This window comes from Dreissena polymorpha, chromosome 1 (assembly GCF_020536995.1).
Source record: "Dreissena polymorpha isolate Duluth1 chromosome 1, UMN_Dpol_1.0, whole genome shotgun sequence".
NCBI lineage: Eukaryota > Metazoa > Mollusca > Bivalvia > Myida > Dreissenidae > Dreissena > Dreissena polymorpha.
In genome coordinates this window covers 144576233-144591996 of record NC_068355.1, presented here as the reverse complement: position 1 = coordinate 144591996, position 15764 = coordinate 144576233, and the positions used below count along the sequence as shown (strand labels likewise).

Genomic DNA, 15764 nt, shown 5'->3' with positions numbered 1-15764 from the left:
TCTGACCAAGTTTGGTGAAGATCGGATGAAAACTACTTGAATAAGAGAGAGGACACCATGCTAAATGTTAAAAATGCACTTAGTGACCCCGTGACCTAGTTTTTGACCCGGCATAGCCCATGTTCTAACTTGGCCTTAAGATCATCTAGATACAACTTCTGACCAAGTTTGGTGAAGATTGGATGAAAACTACTTGAATTAGAGAGCAGACAACATGCTGAATGTTTTAAACGCACCAAGTGACCCCATGACCTTTTTTTTGACCTGGCAAGGCCCATGTTCGAACTTGGCCTAGACATCATGTAGATACAACTTCTGACCAAGTTTGGTGAAGATCGGATGAAAACTACTTGAATTAGAGAGCGGACAACATGCTGAATGTTTAAAACGCACTTAGTGACCCAGTGACCTAGTTTTAGACCAGGCAAGGCCCATGTTCGAACCTGGCCTAGACATCATCTAGATACAACTTCTGACCAAGTTTGGTGAAGATCGGATGAAAACTACTTGAATTAGAGAGTGGACAACATGCTGAATGTTTAAAACGCACTAACTGACCCCGTGACCTAGTTTTTGACCCAGCAAGGCTCTTGTTCGAACTTGGCCTAGACATCATCTAGATACAACTTCTGACAAAGTTTGGTGAAGATCGGATGAAAACTACTTGAATTAGAGAGCGGACATTTGATACAGACCGACAGACAGACCGACAGTCCGACCGACCGTCAGACAAGTTCACTCCTATATACCCCCCTAAACTTCGTTTGTGGGGGTATAATTAAGCTGTTCAAAACTTCGAATACACATAAAGTTTACAGAGTATGATGTTGTAAACTTTCTATTCAAAATGGCTGCGCCAAAGTCGTAATAAATTTAAATATGTGGCAATTTATTGAAGACGTTTCTCAGCCTGAAAAAACTAACCTTTCAGAAAAACGCAAGTAATATCATGAATATGATCAAAATAAACGTAAGCGCAAATTTCAGTTAGGATGGTTGGAAACTAGGCCTTGGTTGACGAACGATCATGAGAGCGGTATGAAATGCAAATATTGAATTGAACAAGGTATGCAAAATTCTTTTGAAACTGGTTGCTCCTCATTGAAAATCGATAGCATAAATAAACACGAAAAATTTGATGGGCACAAGCGTGCCGTGGCTATTGAGTTAGCAAAGAGCAAGCCAAATTACCATTCTCAAGCAGCAAAAACCCTCCAAACATTAAAAGCTCGCCTGTTAAGCTTTAACTAACTTATGTAAATTATTAGTAGAGCTGCAACATTTCTTTTTATGTATTGACATAAACAACCAAATGTGTTTTCGTGAAATATTTGCTCTTTTGATTTTTGTATAACATGTGTCTGGGGCAGTGAAAATTATTTTCAGTGCCTCAAAATAAGGTGCAGTTAAAATAATTGCATTACAAATTCTGCCACATCACGACGTTTCAAGCCAACGTTTTTATGAAAGCAAACTTTCCTTTAAAATAAAATAAGGTAAAATACTTATGTGAGCAATGAAGCCGCGCTTTAAAGAGATCTGATCGACAGATTTTGTTCAATTACTTTGCAGCAAAGTGTGTATAGCTCCCGTCACGGATTATGGCGTATCAAGCTTCTTGTGGTTTCAACTGCATTTGGAAGAGTTATGAATTGTAAATTATCATCTTTTTAAAATAAATTTCCATTAAGTCTAATGCCCAGGGTTGCGAGAGAATTTACATATTTTACTTGCATACATTAAGTTAACCGTTACATGTTATGTAAAGTCATTTTAATGTTCAGGGTTGCTCATGCGTTGGTGTTTAGTTATTTAACCACGACTTACAGTGGTTTTGGAAATGTATCTTTGTATCTTGATGAAATATAGATTTGTAATGAGTTTTCACAAAATTAAATCTCCAAAGCAATTCGCAATATTTAGCTTACCAGGATCAGATTTGTTTTATTTCAACTTGTATACAATATATTTTGCTAAATAAAAGAAAGAAAATTACCCCTAATGTTGTGCTATATATATAGATATAAAACCTTTGATTTTCTGTTCGATTATTTATGCGTGAAAAAACGTTTGGGTAATAATACATGGTATATAAAATCCTTACCATGCGCTGTTTATAGAAATATTAACTACTTAATTTACAAAATCTGAGATTTTTAGAACGTAAAATGCTTGTTTTGCAAAGAAATTAAATAAATAAACACTTAACGTTAGCCTATGTTTTGAATTTATAAGAAATTCATACATTTACAAAAATATAGTGTGTACTTGCTAAAGTAATACATGCTTATTACTGCTGACAACAACATTAACAATAATTTGCTTTTTGTTCAATCAACGTTGTGATCGATTTGAGCCCCTTCGCCAGCTTTGTAACTGATATTGTTTATTATTCATAGAGACCAAACAAAATACTTATTTCATTATATGAATGCCATTACATTCAGATTATAACACAACGTGATAAAAAAATTATAACTGTGAATGTAGATCTAGATTGGCAGCTGTAGTTATTATTATTCTTAATTGAACCTGATTAATTTTAAACAATTGTGAAAATTTACATAATAAAATATGCACCAGTTATTGGTCTATGTTGTACCATTGCTGCATGTTTTTATTAATATTTAAGTGGCCTAAAAGGCATTTACCTAACAACATTAACAGCAACAACAACAATAACACTATATATAAACCAGTTGAACGTTTTAATGTATATTTCTTGTAGCATTACTTTTATTTATGTAAGCATTATGAGTATGAAGTACATGACTTTCTCGGATAGTCGAGGTAATCATTTTAGCACCTATCACAAAATTAAAGTGAAACATGAGCTTTGCTCGAGAAATATACATGTAATCATGTTTTACTCGAGAAAACTGAGTTCTCTGATAAACTCTTTTCGAAGAATCCAGGGTTATTGTTTCAGTATTATAATTTCAAATTATCCCACGACTGACGCTATATAACATCCGGCTAACAGTGACAATTCTTTGAGTGGATGTTAGGATTTTATTTTAATGAGCTTGGGACTTTACATGCCTGGTAACGGAAAATTTAGTTCATTGAGAGTAAACGAATTAATTTAGGCTTCAATAAAGTAGGATGTTAACTATTTAATTTGTTTTTGATGATAGTCATCATATTAAATTTCCCTGCTTTTGATGTTTGGAAATGACGCTTTTACATCAATATATGCTTTATAGTTGTTTTCACGTAAACAACTCATCTGAAATGTACGGGAAATGTGCGCATCACACGTTTTAGTCTGGTTAAATAATTTTTTAATTAATGGTATAAACCATTCAAGCATTTCAAAAAGAAGAGTATTATATGTTCCTGATATTGCATACAATACATAATGAACAGTAAGAGCTTGAGCAAGCCATTTGTGTCACCTTTAATGTAATGACTTAACATTGAGAGACTAACTGTTTGAGCGACACACATTCTAAAATAGGCTTATATTTGCAGCAATTAATGTTGAAATCTTTAATCGCAACGCGAGATTAAGTTCAAGTTCAAAAGTATGTTTGGAAACCTCCACCAACCGACCTAGAAAAAGAACGAGCGAATAACAATCATTGTTACATATAGACACCGACCCCTTTCTGTTAATTGGAGCTAAGGACACCATCCAACATGTTCTTAAATGACACAATTGATTAAAAAAACACAACAACATGATTTCATTGATATGATGTTTTGTTTAATTTCCTACAACTATTAAATCATGCACATATTTTGACTTTATATGTTTGTGTGATACAGACATTGATCATTAAGCTCGACATCGATACAGACGTTACGCTGACAATGTATACAAGTGCATTATCAGCAAATTGTCTGCAAGCATATAAGACGATTGTGTTACCTAGCTCGTACTCCAGTTTAAGATATCATAGAAAGGATTTTTTTAACTTCATTCTTTAAAAACTTTTTACTGAAAATTTAAATAAATATTAAAACGCCAGAAATTGTAGCGATATAAATTTGATGTTGGGATTTCATTAAAGGGTATATGTTGTTTGGCTGCTTGTTTTTTATACATGATATAGGCGTAGGGTAAAACTGATTAGGAATTTAAATAACATCTGTGTGTACGGTTGTTTTTAAGTTATAATATATCAAGCGTGTTAACAGTGAGTTTTTTTCTGTTGTTTTCACGGTTAAGACGAAAAATACGTTGTTTTTGTTCGTTTTTGTTGGTGCATGACATGAACATATTTAAATCAATGAAAGTAATTACAATTGTGGTGACTTACGTTGTGGATGTTTTTTTTTCTTAAATGTAAACTGAATCCCACCCATATCTGTACGAGGTGTTTAGCCAGATTTTAACATTTATTTATCAATATTATATATTGATGATAATTAATCTATAGCTAAAACGCACAAATACTATATGTTAAATGCAATAAAAGCATAGGGTCACCGCACTATCATGAATCACCCATACATATTTTAAATATGTATACGCGCGCGTTCTTTACATACATGTTTGAGTTATTTGCAATACTATTTGACTGGTTTATATATTATTTATAGCATCAATTTAATTATGATAACTACATTCGCTAAGTTAATAGAATATTTTTTATAAAATAACCCCAAACTGATGTCTATCATGTTAATGATCTAAGCACATTCAAAATCTTGTAAAGTGCACATGTCTTATTAAAATGATGTACCCTATTGTGTATGAAATGTTAGCATACCCCCGAACGATGTTTCTTGTATCGCTTTAGCATATGCCTTCGCTTTGTAAGGACGATTTTCTGTCACACTGACGGCACACTGGCTTTGATACTCTGTGATATGGAATGTATCACATTTTAAGAGACTTTACAATTAAGTAACAGTAATGTACAGAATACCGTTAGGGCCATCGTGGTTACACATTCAAATCAAGAGGGCAACAATATGAAATTGCGATAGTACGATGGCGACAATGCGATAGTAAGATGGCGACAACGCGATAGTATGATGGCGACAATGCGATAGTAACATGCGACAACGCAATTGTACGATGGCGACACTGCGATAGTACGATGGCAAAAGTGCGACAATAAGATGGCCACAAGGCGATAGTACGATGGCGACAATGCGATAATACGATGACAACAGTGCGACACTACGATGGCAACAGTGCAATAGTACGATGGCGATAGTGCGATAATATGATGACGACAGTGGGACAATACGATGGCGACAGTGCGATAGAAAAATGGCGACAATGCCATAATAATACGCTGACGACAGTAGGACAACGCGATAGTACGATGTCGACAATGCGACAGTTCGATGGCTACAGTACAATATGACTACAATATCACGTTGTCGCATTGTCGCAATCGTACTATCGCATTGTCGCCATCCTACAATCCCTTGTCGCAATCGTACTATGGCATTGTCACTATTGTGCTATCGCATTGTTGCCACCGTACTATCGCACTATCTCCCTCTGGATTTAATTGTGTAACCACGATGGCCCTAACGGTATGCCGTAGTAATGTATGTGTCGCAAAAGAGATTTTTTCAGCTACTGAACTTATCGCCGCAGAACAATTATGCATTGACACAGACCCTAGTGCAAGCCTTTTATCAAATTTAGGTAGGAAAATCAGATAGCATGTTCAGTTAACTGTCCCAAAGGACCAACCGTTTAAGAAGAGAACCCATAATTCCTGGCAGTTTAAATAGAAAGGCATGTTCCATTGCCGGCCCCGTATTTAGCCAAAGAGCTGAGCACAGAGGTTGGGACCAGAGATCCCGGTGCCATCCTGGATCGATGATTCTATCCAAGAGTATTCGCCTTCTATCCAACTTCAAGGATGGCAAAGCTGTGAGTCTCCAACAGAAATAGCGAGGAATTCACATTTTGTTCTACCCAGAGGATTCCTCTAAGACTGACCTGATATAACCAAACTTGTCGAAACCGCCTTAAGCCTGATGCAAACACTAATGGGCACCTCGCTTTTCCGATTTCCAATCAATTCAAAACAATTATTTATTCATGTTTTAATACAACTTAACGTTTTGGGTCGAAAATGAATGCATATGACCGCTTCAGTCGATCTTCACCGCAGCTGACAAACTTGATCTTTGTCCCAGAGGTGACGTATACCCCAACATGCCGTATTGACACAGAATATTTTGCATGTTGTGTTCACATAAAACAGCGGACACCATGCTCAATGTTTAAGACGCACTTAGTGACCTGTGACCTAGTTTTTTACTCAGCATGACCTAACTCTACCAACACATCTTCTAGATACAACTTCTGACCAAGTGTGGTGAAGCTCCGATGAAAAATACTTGAATTAGAGAACGGACACCATGCTGAATGTTGAAAACGCACTAAGTGACCCCATGACGTCATTTTTGACCCTGCATGGCCCATGTTCAAACTTTACCTACACATCATCTAGATACAACTTCTGACCAAGTGTGGTGAAGCTCGGATGAAAACTACTTGAATTAGAGAGCGGACACTATGCTGAATGTTTAAAACGCTTTAAGTGACTCCGTGACCTAATTTTTGACCCAGCATGACCCATATTCGAACTTGACCTAAACATCATCTAGATACAACATCTGACCAAGTTTGGTGAAGATCGGATGAAAGCAACTTGAATTGAATTAGAGAGCGGACACTAAATACGGACCGACAGACAAGCTCATTCCTATATACCCCTTAAACTTCGTTTGTGGGGGTATAATTATAGACAATACTGACCACAACTTACCATTTCTGACAATACTAACTAAAACTGACTATTTGATGGATGTCGGCCCAAAGAACTTCGTCTGGTAATCTAGAACTTACCTTAAAGTCTTGGTAATATTTTCTTAAACATTTCTTTGGTCGAAAATGAATACATATGACCGCTTCGGTCGATCTTCGCCGCAGCTGACAATTATGGACAATACTGACCACAACTTACCATTTCGGACAATACTAACTAAAAACTGACCATTTTATGGAAGTCGGCCCAAAGAACTTCGTCGGGTAATCTAGATCTAACCTTAAAGTCTTAGTCATTTTTACTTTAACTTTTCATTTTTAACATGACTTACAAAGGTGTGCGACATGTATCGTTAATGTTGCGACATAAATTGGCAGTTGAAATGTTTGCGACATTTATATTTCATTGCAACATTTATCGTCAGCGTTGCGACAAATCTTGTAGCCTGCGATATATAACAGCGATGCGACATTTAACAGCACTACAATGTAATAAGACCTTTAAATAAAAGAACTTACTTCACAAGAAAGCTGTGTGTTTATTACAATGGTCTTGCCTAGTAGGGGTCCAAATTAATAACAAATGTACACGCAAAAGTGTGCGTTTGAGGTTAATGATCACCTCTTTAGCTGTAACTAAATTGTCAGGTCATGAATAAGTGAAAACAATGTACAAAATGTGAAAATTAAGTCATTTTATTACCTAGCTGTCTGACCTCACATTGTATGTTCATTGAACAACAAAAATGTATATAAAGCATTAGGAAAGTTCTGGGCTCGTAGGTTTTTTGCTGGGCAACCTAATTTCAAGTAAAACTTACGTTTCATTTTCATCACAGCAATAGTACTTTTTGTTTCATTATGAAGTGTCTGAAAAATCTTAAATCTCAATATACGTGTGCTGTAAGTAAATAGGGCTGTTTATGGTACACTTTTCTGTACCTATACTCCCATAGTGATATTGTTTTGTGTTTGTTTGTTTAAAAATGTGTTTTTGAAACTATTCATACTTAATTATTAACGCATAAACATAAATTGTATAAATAAGAGATGCAAAAGATTAAAGAATGTGTAATATTAGATTAATCTTACAATTAAAATGGTTTTCATGGCAACATATCGATAGTACACATAACTTTACATCAGTTTCTGTAAACTTGTAGTATTATTTCTATTAATCATAAAACAATTAGTACTGGCAAACAATATGGTTGAAATCAAATCAGGACTGTCAGGTGTAAGATTTATTTATGGTACTAACAACAGAAAAATGGATTTGAACATTTAGACTCATTGGCAATTCTTTTCTTAACCCTTTGCATGCTGGGTAATTTGTCATCTGCTAAAATGTCGTCCGCTGAATTTCTAATATTAGCATTTTCTTCGATTTTTTTTCAAAGAATACTATCAGAATAGCAAAGTGTTTGGATCCTGATGAGACGCCACGTTCTGTGGCGTCTCATCTGGATCCAAACTGTTTGCAAAGGCTTTCAAAATTTGGTTCCAGCACTTAAAGGGTTAAGGCCTGAAACATACACATACACTCTATGTGATATGTTGGGACTCATTAATTTAGGTTTGCTCAACAAAATTTATAAATCTATTGAAATTTAAAAAATCATTCACCTTATCCCAAAAGAACAGATAATTTTGGCTGAACTCAAACTTTTCCAGTTTGTATTTCTTCATAAATGGGACCCGCATGATGTTGAGGCATGCAAATATCCAGCACCTTCCAGAACGCTGCTGGTCTGTTATTGGTTGGCCTTCCTTCTCAATCTACAGCATAGAATAAGCACATAATTCAACAAGAGCCCTGCATAACGGGTGCCAACGCTCTGCTGCGAAAGCTTGTCAGAATTTTTTATTATATTTTTTAGAGGTCACAGTGACCTTGACCATTGACCTAGTGACCCAAAACTGGGTGTGGCGTGTAGAACTCATCAAGGGTCATCTACATATGAAGTTTCAAAGTTGTAGGTGGAAGCACTTTGATTTTAGAGCAAATGTTAAAGTTTCAGCACGACGCCTACGGCGGACAGCTGACGGCGGACGAAACGATAAGCTGGCTATGACAATACCTCGGTTTTCTCCGAAAACAGCCGAGCTAAAAAATAAAATTATGTTTCACACTAATTAAATATTTTCTCATGTGCTAACAAATTCTGGATTTAAGAATTTTCCTTCAATAAAAATTAGCAGTGATATTTTGCATTTAAATCAACAAACTATGGCATAATATATATTCCCTTGCACGCATAATGCCATGAAAACAGATTATTGAACATATCTCAAACATTCCCCTCTATAAAAAGAAAATGATGCCATATCTCAATAATCAGTACCCGAGGCCACAGATAGCATTCCTCTTAATGCCAGCCTTGCCAGACTTCCTGAAAGCTCCAGAGAATTGAACACAATCAAAATTGGTTTGTCTTCTTGCAAAGAACTTTTTATACAATTAAAAGATGTGACCTTAAATGTTAAAAGCAGTCATTTATGATATTTTTCCCTATGAACATTTTTAATTGCAAAATAAAATGGGAATGTGCTTTTTGAAACCTCTGCTTGTAGGCAGTACCATGCTCTTATACTAACCGTGTTGTTGAAGCAGTGCTGGACTGACTGCTGCAGGGGACGGGAGGCAAGCATCTCTGCCAAGGGGTGGCCATTGCAGACATTCTGAGCTAGCTGATACTTGTCATTCTTGGAAAATGATTCCTCAAACTGATCAATTTGTTTCTGAGACAGACCTTCAATTAACAAAATAAAATATGTAAAACATAATTGATTAAACTAAGTAAAATGTAATATAATCATAACTGTTCTGTTTGTGAATATTCCACAAAGAGGGATCGGTATAGATCAGTTAATTGTAATTTGCTTACAATCACAATATTCCACTTATGTGCATTGACTGGTTGGAAAACCCTGGTTGTCTAATTGTCTTAAATAATAAATTTGAAGACATTAAAAAATTATGATTAGGACATGTTAATAATATGAAGATATCATATTTATGGGTAATATCAAAATGATATATTAATGAATTTAATTTCATTCTAATAAATTTTCAAGTTATTCATTAGCATCAGAGTGAAGGTAGTCTAAAGGCTGAACATCTACAAGTTCCCTATTGTAACGTAATAAAATGAGGCTATGAAATTAGTCTTTGATGTAGGTGGTAGTTAAGTTGAAGCAACAACAACATACTGCATTATGAATATTGAAAATCTAGTTGTCAGTTATGTTATTATAAAATTGCTGATACTCTGTTTTGTTTCAATAAAACGTAAGCAATTGTAAACAGGTCTGCACTGGAATAGGAAACCTCCCGTGACCTTATTGTTAATGATGTGTTAATGACGTGCAAATGCTAGGTGGGCCAATCAACCTTGAAATCAGGTCACTCAAGCCCAGACACTGTATACTTTAAATACACAGTTGATATTCTTTTCTGCCTACAAAATATCTGACGCTCACAATCAATATATCAGTCGCTTACATGCTTATTAAGCTTAAAGCGGGTATGCACGATTTTTATATGTGTTATATTGTAATATATTGATAAACAAGAGATGTGTTCGTCAGAAACACAATGCCCCCTACTGCGCCGCTTTGAAATAAAATTTCTATTTATCATTTGGCAGGTATAGAAATCATCTCCCTTTAAAGCTTATTACTTCCCTTGAATTTTGTCCAATCCAACCAAGGGGGGTGGGGGGTCTGTAGACAGTCAAAATGACCAAGTCAGACATCACTGACAACCAAGGCCTGTGGTTTATCAAAGAGATCATAGCCAGATTTCATCATGTACCTATAGACATAAGTCCAGAGGTATGTAATAAACCCTACCATTCACGAATTAGTACAGTAAAGAAATGATAATTATATCATTTAAAGAAAAACTTTGACAAATCATTCATTTGAGTTATAAATAATCAAAATAAAAAATCTGTACAGTTACTGTGAAAAGAAGATAAATTCTTGATAAGGAAATATATAATATGAGATTTATAATTATATAAATTACTTCTCTTGAAAATAATTGTCTCTAACAAATCTCTATTTTTAGTAGCAAATAATTAAAAGCCACTCTCTACTTTTAGTAGCAAATAATTAAAAGCCACTACCCTGACTGTAGATTCACCACTCAATGTGCAGCTCCATGAGATACACATGCATGCCAAATATCAAGTTGCTATGTTCAATATTGAATATTTATCTCCCTTTAAAGCTTATTACTTCCCTTTGATTTGTATTTTTGACCTTAGACCTTGAAGGATTACCTTGACCGTTTACCACAATTTGTTTGTCAGAAACACAATGCCGCCTACTGTGCCACTTTGATTTATTAAAAAACAAGAGCTGTCACCATAGGATGACTTATGCCCCCTATAAATGCTTGATAGAAGTTATGAGCATTTTTCGAAACCTAAACGCAAATTTAGAAACCTAAACGCGGACCTTAAGATCAAGGTCAAGGTCAGAGGGGTCAAAATTTGTGTGCGTTTGGAAAGGCCTTGTCCATATACACATGCATATCAAATATGAAGGTTATATCTCAAGGGACATAGAAGTTATGAGCATTTTTCAAAACCTAAACGCAGATTTCGAAACCTAAACGTGGACCCTAACTTCAAGGTCAAGCACACAGGGGTAAAAATTGTTGTGCGTATGGAAAGACCTTTTTGTCCATATACACATGCATACCAAATATGAAGGTTATATCTCAAGGGACATAGAAGTTATGAGCATTTTTCGAAACCTAAACGCAGATTTCGAAACCTAAATGCGGACCCTAAGTTCAAGGTCAAGGTCACAAGGGTAAACAATTTTGTGCGTATGGAAAGGCCTTGTCCATATACACATGCATATCAAATATGAAGGTTATATCTCAAGGGACATAGAAGTTATGAGCTTTTTTCGAAACCAAAACGCAAAGTGTGACGGAAAGACGGACAGACAGACAGATGGACAGTCCGATCACTATATGCCCCCTTTTCTTCGAAAGGGGGCATAAAAATATATAATTTGGCAGGTCAGATAATTATGTCCATTTAAAGCTTATTACTTCCCTTGGATTAGTTTTTTCGATCCCTAGACCTGGAAGGATGCTGTTCATCTTGAAATTTTACCACTCAAAATTTGCAGCTCCATGAGATACACATGCATGCCAAATATCAAGCTGCTATCTTCAATATTTAAAAAGTTATGGCCAATGTTAAAGGTTTTTTTTGACGGACGGACAGACTGACAGACTGACATACACCCTACCGGGGGCATAAAAATATGTTACGATAACACAAAATAGGCAAGAAAAAATACACATTGAAGATGAATTTCATAAAATGCAGCAAAGACAAATTAGCACCCCGAGCCGATTGTGACGAAGATATTTTTTACATATTTTCCTACAATATCGGAAAAAATCGTTTTTATTAGGATTGGTGTAAGTGTTTGTGCGTCGTATTAATAGATATCATTGCAGAGAATTAAATGATCCGTAACACTAAATTTAGATTCACATCGTACATGCATGATATACATGCTTGCAATTCGACGGTTCAGGCATTTTTCGATTTCAGAATTAAATATCTGGCTTATTGCGCATTTTTCGACACATGTTCTTCTTTACTTTTATGATAATTTTTATTGTAATATATGTATAATAAGTTTTTTACACATTTTATATAAATTCATAAATATCTGACAATTTTTAAAAGTCCACTGGATAAAAAAGAGTCTGACCAAACAGGGGTCTCACTTTGAAATTGAAAACAGTTGTCCTTACTTGGAAAAAAAAATGTGTACCAAAGTAGGATTAAAAATGAAAGACTTCCCAACAAAAAAGTAGGAGTCCCAAAGAAAAAAAAGGAGTCCCAAAGAAAAACAAGATTGCCAAACTGTCACAAGATACACCCGTTTGAAGGTTTTGGACACCATGCTAAATGCTTGAAGTGCATTAAGTGACCCCGTGACCTAGTTTTTGACACGGCACTACCCATATTTGAACTTGACCTAGATATAGTCTATATACAACTTCTGACCAAGTTTTGTGAAGATCGGATGAAAACTTCTTCAAGTATAGACCGGACACAATGCTAAATCCTTGAAATGCACTAAGTGACCTTGTGACCTAAATTTTGACCCGGCATGACCCATATTTGAACTTGATCTAGATATCATTTAGACACAACTTCTGACCAAATTTGGTGAAGGTCGGTGAAAACTACTTCAATTAGAGTGGGCGCAATGCTAAATCCTTGAAATGCACTAAGTGACCATGTGACCTAGTTTTTGACCCGGCATCACCCATATTTGAACATGACCTAGATATTGTCTATATACAACTTCTGACCAAGTTTGGAGATCTGATGAAAGTTACTGCAATTAGAGAGCGGACACCATGCTAAATGCTTGAAATGCACTAAGTGACCTCGTGACCTAGTTTTTGACCCAGCATGACACATATTAAAACTTGACCAAGATATCATTAAGACACAACTTCTGACCATATTTGGTGAAGATGGGATGAAAACTACTTCAATTAGAGAGTGGACACCATGCTAAATCTTTGAGACGCACAAAGTGACCCCGTGACCTAGTTTTTGACCCGGCATGACCTGTATTTAAACTTGACCTAGATATCATTTAGACGCAACTTCTGACCAAATTTGGTGAAGATGGGTTTGAAAACTACTTCAATTAGAGAGTGGACACCATGCTAAATCCTTGAAATGCACTAAGTGACCCCGTGACCTAGATTTTGACCCGGCATGATCCATATTCAAACTTGTCTATATATTGTCTAGTTACAACTTCTGACCAAGTTTGGTGAAGATTGGATGAAAACTATTTAAATAAGAGAGGGGACACTGCTGTGGACGCCACCGCTGCCCGAACGCCAAGGGTGACACTATAAAACGTCCCGTTTTTTTTTAAAACGGGCATATAAAAAGGAGTCAAAAAATGAACAAGAGATGCGCTGCTTTGAAGCCATTAATTAGGCTTTTGACCTTGAAGGATGACCTTGACCTTTCACCACTAAAAATGTGCAGCTCTATGAGATACACATGCATGCAAAATATCAAGTTGCTATCTTTAATATTAACAAGAGCTTGTCACAATAGTGCCAAATCCCTGCCAAAATGTGTTTGCTTCTATGACAACATTTGTTTTAGAGAGTAGAGAGTAAAAAAAGAAGACTATAAACAGTTACTGTTCTTGATCACTGTATTTTTCCTTAATCTCATCTATTCAATTTACAGTAAATACTTCAGTGTTCAAATTAAAATATTATATATAACTGAAAATTATAAATAAATAAAATAAAAAATAAAAAATATATTTAAAAAAAAAATATATAAAAATAAAGGGAGATCATTCAAAAACTATGGCTGAAAGATTTATGGTATATGTTCACTGCACTTCTCCTACTTCTGTTTATATTTCTAGTTTCAAGTAAATCCCTTCAGTACATTTAGAGTTATGCTCCGGACAAAAAATTACTTTGTAATCAAATAAAGGGAGATAATTCAAAAACTAATGTAGATAGAGTTATGGTTCTTAGTCACTGCACTTCTCCTACTTGCCATCTGTCATACATGCCATAAATTTACGGACTAATTCCGGGACATTGAGCTCAATTTTCCGGGACATTTGCCGATTTTCCGGGACATGTATACATAGAGCGATATATATAGACATATAAGCATTTTTGGTACGCATTTTTTTCACATCGTAAATTGCTAAGTTCGAAAGTCTACAGTATCCGAAATACACTAGATCTATTAACATCAAATTAAACATTACTTCTAATCGTAAAAGGGGAGATAATTCAAAAACTAAGGTAGATAGAGTTATGGTTCTTGGTCACTGCACTTCTCCTAGTTGCCATCTGTTTATATTCTAAGTTTAAAGTTAATCCATTGAATAGATTTGGAGTTATGCTCCGGACAAAGTTTCGGACGGAGGGACGGACAGATGGACAGGACCAATTACTATATCCCCTCCGAATTTTTTTCGGCGGGGATAAAAAAGTTATGACCAAACTTTAAAGAAGGTTAAAGTTTTAGGAAAGAAAAATACAATATTTAAACTTTGACCTTGAAGGATGACCTTGACTTTGAACCAAAAGTAGGAGTTCTTAATGTTTCAGATTCACATGACATTGCACAACAAACACAAACTAATGCAAATGGTACCATTAATGCAAGAAATAATTGCTTTTAATTTAATTTGTTATTCTTTGGTATGCTCTATCCACCATATTGAAAGACTGTGGTAATGTTGTCACTGTGGATGTAAAGTATCGCTATTGGTTATAGGGTTTTATCCAGGCTGTTTTAGTGTAGCGCGGCCCCATGCCCTTTTTTTGTAACGCCTCGTTGCCCCCTTTCAAAGCCATTTAGCGCCACGCTGCCCTTTCCAAAGGCCGCCGCCCTGCCCTTTCATGAATATACATGACATACAACTGGCTTCCATGGGCTCTTATTGATAACATCTTAATTGCGGCTTGACCAAACTTCTAAGCCAACTGTATCTGAGTACTTCCCCAATGCAGCGAAGCTTCCCACGGTTGTTAATTAGTCATGCGTGAATAACCCCGTGTCAATATCAATTTTTTGTAACAAGCACACTAATCAGCCCGTGTTGTGTACTCCTCCACAATAAAATCGTTGACAGTTAATCCGGAGACTTGTAATGAAAACCTCTATGTTATCCTCGTGGAATTTGTGCGTTTCAGGCATAATTCAGTTATATCAAGACATGTATTTTTACGCGTGATTAAATATTTGAAAAAAAAGTATCTTGATCATTAACATCTTCAAGATAATTAATTATTGAAACAATTACTGTAATGTAAACTCATTAAACAAAATGTGAATCGAGAATAAGGCGGACATATACGATTTTACGTTGCTAGGGGCACCTGTCGCTTACATCATTTTAACAAGACGGCGGACTATACAGAAAATAAATTGCGACTTTCGTCAAAAATGAAAGTAACAAT

General features: G+C 35.5%; 1 protein-coding gene across 2 annotated transcripts in view; it reads right to left on the bottom strand.

Annotated features, from left to right (window-relative positions):
* The window catches only part of LOC127854001 (bleomycin hydrolase-like), a 51459-nt gene that overhangs the window by 22523 nt on the left and 13172 nt on the right, over positions 1-15764 (bottom strand). For both annotated transcript variants that reach the window (XM_052388912.1, XM_052388903.1), the window contains exons 2-3: positions 9347-9501; positions 8375-8527 (exon numbers count right to left, since the gene is read on the bottom strand). In XM_052388912.1, the coding sequence (XP_052244872.1) occupies positions 8375-8527; positions 9347-9501 (308 nt within the window). The remainder of the gene's footprint in view (positions 1-8374; positions 8528-9346; positions 9502-15764) is intronic.